The 10,752-nt window shown below is 40.9% G+C and overlaps 1 protein-coding gene across 1 annotated transcript in view; it reads left to right on the forward strand.

Moving 5' to 3' along the window:
• LOC132380289 (voltage-dependent calcium channel gamma-1 subunit-like) overlaps positions 1-9,846 on the forward strand; it is a 54,646-nt gene extending 44,800 nt beyond the window's left edge. Inside the window, exons 3-4 of the mRNA XM_059949044.1 lie at positions 7,892-8,029; positions 9,620-9,846. Coding sequence (XP_059805027.1) covers positions 7,892-8,029; positions 9,620-9,846 — 365 coding nt within the window. The remainder of the gene's footprint in view (positions 1-7,891; positions 8,030-9,619) is intronic.
• Positions 9,847-10,752: the final 906 nt, after the last annotated feature.

The raw sequence follows: 10,752 nt of genomic DNA on the forward strand, positions 1-10,752 counted from the left end.
TGGTTCTTGGGATAAATCTGAAAACATAAATGCACAGAAGATAGTAGAAATCTGGAACTCTCTTTTGAAATTAACATACAATATAAATCTAAGATTAATTTCTGACATTCAAAGCTAGTAAGAGCAAAAGTTGGACTCATGATATTATAACATATGACCATAAGATAAAGGAGTAGAATTAGGCTGTTAGATCCATCGAGTCTGCTCTGCCATTCAATCATGGCTGATCCTTTTTTTTCCTGTTCCTCAACCCCATTTCCCAGCCTTCTCCCCATAACTTTAGATGCCATGTCCAATCAAGAACCTATCAATCTCTGCCTTAAATACACCCAACGACCTGGCCTCTACAGCTGCACATGGCAACAAATTCCACAAATTCACCACCCTCTGGTTAAAGAAATTTCTTGGCATCTCTATTTTGACTGGATTCCCGTCTATACTGAGGCTGTGCCCTCTTGTCCCAAACTTTCCCATCATGGAAAACATCCTTTCCACATCTATTCTGTCTAGGCCTGTTAATATTTGAAAGGTTTCAGTGAGAACACCCCACCACCCCATCCTTCTAAATTCCAGCGAGTACAGACCCAGAGCCATCAAATGTTCCTTGTATGATAACCCTTACATTCCTGGAATCATTCTTGTGGACCTCCTCTGGACCCTTTCCAATGCCAGCACATCTCTTCTAAGATGAGGAGACTGAAACTGTACATAATACTCAAGGTAAGTGTACAGTTGTGTACAGTTCTGGTCACCGAATTATAGGAAAGATATCAATAAATTAGAGAGAGTGCAGAGACGATTTATTAGGATGTTACCTGGGTTTCAGCACTTAAGTTACAGAGAAAGGTTGAACAAGTTAGGTCTCTATTCATTGGAGCGTAGAAGGCTGAGGGGGGATTTGATCGAGGTATTTAAAATTTTGAGAGGGATAGATAGAGTTGACGTGAATAGGCTGTTTCCATTGAGAGTAGGGGAGATTCAAACGAGAGGACATGATTTGAGAGTTAGGGGGCAGAAGCTTAAGGGAAACACGAGGGGGTATTTCTTTACTCAGAGAGTGATAGCTGTGTGGAATGAGCTTCCTGTAGAAGTAGTAGAGGCCAGTTCAGTTGTGTCATTTAAGGTAAAATTGGATAGGTATATGGACAGGAAAGGAGTGGAAGGTTATGGGCTGAGTGCGGGTAGGTGGGACTAGGTGAGATTAAGAGTTCGGCACGGACTGGGAGGGCCGAGATGGCCTGTTTCCGTGCTGTGATTGTTATATGGTTATATGGTAAGGCCTCACCAGTGCCTTATAAAGCCACAGCATCACATCCCTGCTCTTGTATTCCAGACCTCTTGAAATGAATGCTAACTTTGTACTTGCCTTCCTCACCACTGACTCTTCCTGCAAATTAACCTTTAGGGTGTTCTGCACAAGGACTCCCAAGTCCCTTTGCATCTCAGATTTTTGGATTTTCTCCCCGTTTAGAGAATAGTCTGCACATTTATTTCTCCTACCAAAGTGCATTTTCCAACATTGTACTTCATTTGCCACTTTCTTGCCCATTCTCCTAATTTGTCTAAGTCCTTCTGCATCCTACCTCTTTCCTCAACACTACATGCCCCTCTACCAATCTTCGTATCATCTGCAAACTTGGCAACAAAACCATCTATTTCATCATCTCAATCATTTATTTACAGCATAAAATGAAGTGCTTCCAACAACAATCCATGTAGAACACCACTAGTCACTGGCAGCCAACCAGACAAAGATCCTTTTATTCTCACTCACTACTCCTTCCAATCAGCCAATGCTCTAACCACGTTAGTAACTTTCTTGTAATACCATGGGCTCATAACTTGGCACCTTTACTTTTCCTCTCCTGAAGCCTACAGTCATTTCCTTGGTCCTACTGACACTGAGAGGTTGTCATTATGACACCACTCAGCCGTATTTTCAGTTTCCCTCCTGTATGCTGATTCATCATCACCTTTGATTCAGTCCAGAACAGTGGTGTTATCAGCAAACTTGAATATGGAATAAGAGCTGTGCTTAGCCACACAGTCATAGATGTAAAGCAAGTAGAGCAGGAGGCTAAGCACACAGCCCTGCGGTGCACCTGTGCTGTTGGAGACATAGAGTAACACATCATGGATAAAGGTCCTTCGGCCCAACAAGTCCATGCCAACCACAGTGCCCATGCAGCTAGCCCAATTTTGGGCATTTAGTCCATATCTCTCCAGGCTTCTCCTCCCCTCCCCCACCTCATGTACCTACCAAAGTTCCTCTGGCAACTTATTCCACATATTCACTGCCTTCTGCATGAAAAATCTGCCCCTCCAATCCCTTTTAAATCCTACACCCCTCACACCAAACAGATGCCCCCGGTTCTGTACAAACCTACCCTGTAAACAAGATTATTACTGTCCACCTTATCTATGCCTCTCATAATTTTAGACACTTCTATAAGATTGCCCCTCATTCTCCTACATTCCAAGGAATAAATAAAGACCTAACCAGGCCAACCTCTCCTTATAATTCAGGTTTGGCAACATCCTCGTCGACCAAAACTGTGCACAGTACCCTAAGTGTGGCCTCACCAACTTAATGTTCCAACTCCTATATCTAGTGCCCCGATTTATGAATTTCTTTGAGCCAAACAACTTTTTCACTTCTGCCTGGAATAGCATTTTTACACTTCCCAGAGACCTACTGTTCATAGGACAAAATCTTCATTTGATTTTCCAAAATGCATCATCTCACACTTATCTGTATTGAATCTGATTGACCTCTCTTTGACCCACTTCTCTAACTGATCAAGAGACCTGTATAATCAATAATAACCTTCTTCACTATCTAAACCTCCTAATTTTGTGTCATCTGAAAATTTGCCGATAAAGCCTTGTGCAGCATCTAAGTTATTTATATAAATAACTGAAAACAAGGGTCCCAAAAGCAACCCTTGTGGCATACCACTATTCGTCGATCTCTATTCTGAGAAATAACTTGGAACCACCACTCTCGCTTCTTAGCTCTCAGCTAATCTTAAATCCACCTAATGAGCTATCCATAGGTTCCATGAGTCCTAACCTTCTACACCAGCCAGCCATGTGGGAACTTGGTGAAGGCCTTGCTGAAGTCCAAACAGGCAACATCTATTCCCTAGACTTGTTAACCTTCACACTGCCCATTCTGTTAGGATGGATCTCACAATCAAAACTGATTTCATGTTACGCTGATATCTAGCGTACTTTCCCAGTTTGCTTATTGGCTATAGTTCATTAGCCTTCAGCAAGAGTTCAAAATATTTGGGTGAGGTCATGCACAAATCAAAAGTAAAACCCACAGATTATTTGGTCTCGATGTAAGCTAAATGCAACATGCCACTTGGATTTGAAAATAAACCTAATACCTTTACATTCTGAGCTTTGCAGTGAAAACTATTTTCCCAGAGCTCTATCATTTTATTCTGCAGCATCAGTATAGTTCAGTTGGTGGAATTACACCTTGAAGTTCGATTGCTCTAGGTACAAAATAGATTCCAGAGGCATGAACACAAAAACCTCTGCATTCCTATTCAGTCTTTCCAATAAGACATTAAATGAGGCCTATTTCCTCTCAGAAAGTGCACAGAAAAGGTCCTACAGTATTGCATTAATTCAATGGGGAGTCAGAATCCAGATATTTAGACCATAAGATTTAGGAACAGAAGTAGGCCATTTGGCCCATTGAGTGTGCTCCACCATGCAATCATGGGCTGATCCACTTCATCCAGTCATCCCCAATCCCAGGCTTTCACTCCATGCCCTTTGATACCCTGACTAATCAAGAACCGATCTATCTCTGCCTTAAGTACATCCAATGACTTGGCCTCCACAGCTGCTCATGGCAACAAATCCACAGGTTTACCACCCTCTGACAAAAGTCATTTCTCCACATCTCAGTTCTAAAAGGACATCCTTCAATCCTGAAGTCGTACCCTCTTGTTCTAGAATCCCTACCGTGGGAAATAAATTTGCCATATCTAATCTGTTCAGGCCTTTTAACATTTGGAATGTTTCTATGAGATTCCCTCTCATTCTCATGAACTCCAGGGAATACAGCTCAAGAGCTGCTGGGTATGGGACCTGGAGCAATAGAGTAGTGGAAGAAGTGCATGGAGTAAAGCCAGGTCTAACATATAGAGAGGCTTTGAGGAAAGAGAAGCAGAATAAAGGGTATAAAGGTAGTAAGGTAGAAGGGCTAAAGTTTGTGTACTTCAATGCAAGAAGCATCAGGAACAAAGGTGATGAACTGAGAGCTTGGATACATACATGGAATTATGATGTAGTGGCCATTACAGAGACTTGGCTGGCATCAGGGCAGAAATGGATTCTCAATATTCCTGGATTTCAGTGCTTTAAAAGGGATAGAGAGGGGGGAAAGGGGAGGAGGGGTGGCATTACTGTTCAGGGATACTATTACAGCTACAGAAAGAGTGGATAAAGTAGCAGGATCCTCTTTTGAGTCAGTATGGGTGGAAGTCAGGAACAGGAAGGGAGCAGTTACTCTATTGGGAGTATTCTATAGGACCCCTGGTGGCAGCAGAGATACCGAAGAGCAGATTGGGAGGCAGATTTTGGAAAGGTGCAAAAATAACAGGGTTGTTATCATGGGTGACTTTAACTTTCCTAATATTGATTGGCACCTGATTAGTTCCAATGGTTTAGACAGGGCAGAGTTTGTTAAGTGTGTCACAGTACAAAATGTTGACAGGCTGACTAGGGGGAATGCCATACTAGATCTAGCATTAGGTAATGAACCGGGTCAGGTTACGGATCTCTCAATGGGTGAGCATCTGTGGGTCAGTGACCACTGCTCCCTGGCCTTTAGCATTATCATGGAAAAGGAAAGATTCAGAGAGGACAGTTAAACTTCTAACTGGGGAAGAGCAAATTATGAGGCTATAAGGCTAGAACTTGCGGGTGTGATTGGGATGATGTTTTTGCAGGGAAATGTACTAGGGACATGTAGTCGATGTTTAGGGATCTCTTGCAGGATGTTAGGGATAAACTTGTCCCGGTGAGGAAGATAAAGAATGGTAGGGTGAAGGAACCATGGTGACAAGTGAGGTGAAAAATGTAGTCAGGTGGAAGAAGGCAGCATACATGAGGTTTAGGAAGCAAGGATTATATGGGTCTACAGAGGAATATAGGGTAGCAAGAAAGGAACTTAAGAAGGGGCTGAGGAGAGCAAGAAAGGGGCATGAGGCGGCCTTGGCAAGTAGGGTAAAGGAAAACCCCAAGGCATTCTTCAGTTATGTGAAGAACAAAAGGATGACAGGAATGAAGGTAGGACCGATTAGAGATAAAGGTGGGAAGATGTGCCTGGAGGCTGTGGAAGTGAGCGAGGTCCTCAATGAATACTTCTCTTTGGTATTCACCAATGAGAGGGAACTTGATGACAGTGAGGACAATATGAGCGAAGTTGATGTTCCTGAACATGTTGATATTAAGGGAGAGGAGGTGTTGGAGTTGTTAAAATACATTAGGACGGATAAGTCCCCGAGGCCTGACGGAATATTCCCCAGGCTGCTCCACGAGGTAAGGGAAGAGATTGCTAAGCCTCTGGCTATGATCTTTATGTCCTCGTTGTCCATGGAAATGGTACTGGAGGATTGGATGGAGGCAAATGTTGTCCCCTTGTTCAAAAAAAGTAGTAGGGATAGTCCGGGTAATTATAGACCAGTGAGCCTTACGTCTGAGGTGGGAAAGCTGTTGGACAAGATTCTTAGAGATAGGATCTGTGGGCATTTAGAGAATCATGGTCTGATCAAGGACAGTCAGCCTGGCTTTTTGAAGGGCAGATTGTGTCTAACAAGCCTGATAGAGGCATATAGATGAGGGTAGTGCAGTGGATGTGATCTACATGGTTTAAGACATTGTGGGCCGAAGGGCCTGTACTGTGTTGTACTATTCTATGTTCTATGTTCCTCATATGGTAACCCTCTCACTCCTGGAATCATTCTCATGAATCTTCTCTGAACCCTCTCTAACGTCAGTATATCCTTTCTAAAATAAGGAGCCCAAAACTGCACACAATACTCCAAGTGTGGTCTCACGAGTGCCTTATATAGTCTCAACATCACATCCTGGCTCTTATATTCTATTCCTCTAGAAATGAATGCCAACATTGCATTCGCCTTCTTCACAACCCACTCAACCTGCAGGTTAACCTTTAGGATATTTATTTTTAATTGATCAACTTTCTAAAACAAAAAGATGTAATTTTTGAATATTGCTTTGCATGAATTATAATTGAAGATTGTTTAATGTCATTTTCTGTGTACATATTTAAGGACAACAAAATAATTGTTATTCCTGATCCAATGCAGCACAAAAGATAAAGAACACAATAATAATAATAATAACTATAATAACTTTCTGTATATTTTAATACTGGATAAACAAGCAAAAACAACTTATTTAATAGATATAGCCATTGCAAACACATAATTTACAGAAATAATTAAGTGAAAAACATTAGTCATGTGCTGAATTAAAAGCAGAAATTGCAAAACTTTGGAACGTGGACAAGGTATATATTGTCCTGATAGTAATATCAACAATGTGACATCCCAAATGCACCACACAATAGCATTAAACAATTAGGACTACAATGTAATATCTATGTAAATCTTCAGAAAGCCACAATACTAAACACCATTAGAATAGTCTGAAAACTCCTAGCACTTGACAAATCAACGAGCTTGGTTTTACCGGCTTTAGTTGAGAAAAAATGAATAATAATGATAATAATAAAACACACAAATATAAATACATAAGATAACTTATAGACATTGATTATATGACAATAAAGAGATACTAGGCTGTACATAAGGTGACTGACAGGAAATAAAGTAGTGATGGAGTTAATTGGTGGAGGGGTTGATCAGTCTATTGTTTAAGGAAAGTAACTGTTTTTAGTCTGGTGGGCCTGGCATCTTTCATGGTGTTACTGGCCCTTTTCTAGCACTTTTCTGTATGTGTGTCCTTGATGTTGAGTAGGCTGGTGCCAGTTTGACTACCCGTTGTAGAGCCTTCCGGTCTGCCAAAGCGCATTTTCCAAAGCAAGCAGTGATGCAGTTTGTAGGATGTTCTCTACAGTGCCTTTGTAGAATGATGGAATATAGATGCGCAAAGTCCAGCTCTCTTCAGCCTCCTCAAAAAGTAGAGGTGTTAGTGAGCTTTTTTTGACTGTGTAGGATATGTTCTAGGACCACGTTTGCAATTTCCATTGCTGTGCAGGCAATGTAAATAGGGGTGAGTGGTGTTTTACTGAAGTGGATGTTGATATTAAGGAAGAGGTTATTTACATGGCACCAGGCCTCCAGCTCTTCCACTTCCTCTCTGTAGGCCATCTTATCATTGTTAGTGATGACCCCATCGGCAAACTTGTTAATGTGATTACACAGGTATTTGGCCCTGCAGTTATGTGTGAGCAGAGTGTTACTGATGGGAAGGAGGAGAGGGTACACATCCTGACTATCTATCCGACATCTGTTCATTAGAAAGTCCAACACCCAATTGCACAGTGGTATATTTAGACTGAGGAGGAGTTTGTTCACCAAGGTCTGTGGGATGAAGTGTTGTTAGCCATCGTAGTTCTTTTTTCTCCTAGAGTAACCACAGATTATAAAAGAGAAACAGCTTTCTTATGTGAGAGGCAAATCAAATTTTGATTTGTGCAAAGAAACATGTAAGGACAGGATTACAGTTCAGACCACTGCTGGTACTTTGCATTTTGACAGGCATCCCAGTATCAATCTCTCGGGAACCACAGACTAGGAATTTAACAGAGTGTGTGAACCACCCAGCATACTTTATTTGAAATAACCCACACCTCTCCTGCCTATTGCTCTTTCCACAGAATACAGCATATCAGCAGCAGCCATTGCCATCATCAGTGTGGGGTTTATGATGCTGGGCACATTCTGCACGCTCCTATCCTTCAGCAAGAGACTAGATTATTTCTTGAAACCAGCTGGCATGTTCTTCATCTTCTCAGGTGTGTTCCTCTTTGAGGTGTAATCAGGGAGTTAACAGCAACATCTCCTCTTTTGGGCAATTTATTTTTATTGAAATATATTGTCCATTAAAAGTAATATTCGGATGAAGTGCATGTTGCATAACTGTTCTGAAACAAGGTGGAAAAATTACTTCCAATTGAAAGGAATGGGAAAATCTTAATGTGTCAGAATTTGCTCTAAACCCCATGGGTGAACACCAGTCACAAATATGATCAAGCCAACAGCAGCTTTGGTGAGAAATAAGAGTATTCTGTGAATTGCAAATGGCTGTTAGTTGCTTTCTGTTGCTAAAGCTGTGAAAAGGACATATCACCCTTAATGTCCTGTTGTATTTTGATGAAATTGCTGCAGATGCACATTAAACATTGATAAAGTCTGCCAATTAGCAGCATTAATACTCCTTTTCTGTCAATGGTAATTGTTAATAACACCAATCAACGGCTCTGCCTCCAATGTGAACAGTTAGAAGAATGAAGTCTCTTTTCTTTAGCTAATTAATTATTTGTGTACTATCAAAAATTGCCAAGCCTTGTATTTACTTTTTTAAACTTTTAACCCTGTGTCTGATATTCTAGCCTTTGTGCACCTGATTTAACTTGCTACCCCCAAACTCCTCAACAGTTACTCTATCTTCCAGTACTTAAACTCAAGTTATGCAGGTTGTGTATAGTTTAGCTATAATTATCCTGCTGTTCCCTTTTGGACCATTAACACCAGGAATCTACAAGGCATTCCTAAATGTGTACAAACAAGCTGGAGGAACTCAGCAGGTCAGGCAGCATCTGTTGAAATGAGCAGTCAATGTTTTGGGCCGAGACCCTTTGTCAGGACACAATCTCAGCCGAAACGTTGACTGCTTGTTTCAACGGAGGCTGCCTGACCTGCTGAGTTCCTCCAATTTGTTTGAACGTGTTGATTTGACCACAGCATCTGCAGTGTACTTATTTCTAAATGTGCATGGATAAGTCTATCTTCTCCCCACAGGATGTCCTGCCATACTAAGATCCATTCTGGGGAAAATATGCTAGTCACTGGGATGTATTTCCTCACCCATTGGATGAAAACTACTTGCATGCACCATTTGTATCACTTACTGCCATTGACTTGGATGGATAATTTCACTGACCTGTTATAAATTGAACACTGAATCAGGGGGTATGGATCACATGATTTATTTGAATCCTGCTTATGGCCATGACCCACTCTACCTTTCACTATTCATTTATCAAGGCATGTGTGAAAGGTGGGCATGTTAACAGCTTTCCCTCAAGCAGGGAACAAATGAACTGATCTCAGATTGGATTGTAAATAATATTCACTTGACAACAGAGGGGGAGGGGACACAGTAACAATTCCCTGTCCTTAAGCAGCAGAATATATTACAATGAAACACCTCTCATGTGTCATTGCTTTAAAGAATAATCACTGGGTCGAACTGGCTGTCTAATCAAACTCTTTTTCAGTGAGTGTTGGGGTGGTAATTAAGGCCAAGCTTCCTCTCTGAATGTGAAATTCACTGATTGTTGTTGCATCTTGCTCTTGACTCTCTCTGTCTTGCTTTATTTCAGGTCTATGCATTATAATTTCTGCAGAAGTAATGCGGCAGTCAGTGAAACGGATGATAGACAGCAAGGAGACCATTTGGACCCAATATGAGTATTCTTGGTCCTTTGCCTGTGCTTGCACTTCCTTTATCATTCTCTTCCTTGGTGGGATCATCCTCCTCCTGATCTCCCTACCACGCATGCCCCAAAACCCATGGGAGACATGCATGGATGCGCCTCCAGAGCATTGAACAAGCACAGGAACTTCAATACTTCATTTCAACAGGTTTATAAGCAGGGATAGGTACCCAAATTCTGAAGAAGATTGTGATGGGGCTTTAAAGGGATATTTGGTATCAGAGTTTATTTCTAAAAATAAATAACATATATATATTTGATTAGCAGTCTATATATCTATTTAAATAAAAATGAGCAGAGGAAACTGAAGCCTAAAGGTATTCAAGCCAGTCAGCCAATCTGACTTGCTGAATTTTTCCAGCATTTTCTATACATATTTTTAATTTCAGTTTTCTATTATCTGCAGTAGTTTGCTTTGTAAAATGAAAATTAGTATTTATTGAATCCAAAATAAAATCAGATGTTAATTGTTGGGAGATTAATTTGCCAGTTGGTCAAACCTTAAACCTTTCAGATGGCTGATGCAAGTTTTCAGTTTTACTTAGTCAATGCTTTTCTTTATCAGTGGTAGACCAGGAAGGTTGTTCTCCAAATGTGAACACTAATGAACACACACATTTGGTGATGAACCTTCAGAGGGTGGAAGGTGCGATAGATATTTGCGGTGACTGTACTGTTTGGCAGAGGATTGCTTCCAGTTCTCAGTACTTGATTCACTTGGATGTCATTGTCTAATTCAGAACAGTGAAGGGAAGAAAGGGTCACTTAGGGAGAACTCCTTGTTAGATTCTTATAATTGCAGACCACCTGATTAGCTTAAAGGTCAAGAAATTCAGACTTGCATATCTCATATATCCCTCCAGATTAATGGTTCCTATAAAACCTACTTATTGAAACTGTTAATGCAGGTTTTGTTTAATGAGCATAACTACCCATACCTGTGTTTTCAAAACATATTTTAGCAAAACAGCATTCTACTATAAAACTTCAATCTGCTCAGTGTAATGTGTTGATATTTG

The sequence above is a fragment of the Hypanus sabinus genome, chromosome 23 (genome assembly GCF_030144855.1).
Source record: "Hypanus sabinus isolate sHypSab1 chromosome 23, sHypSab1.hap1, whole genome shotgun sequence".
NCBI lineage: Eukaryota > Metazoa > Chordata > Chondrichthyes > Myliobatiformes > Dasyatidae > Hypanus > Hypanus sabinus.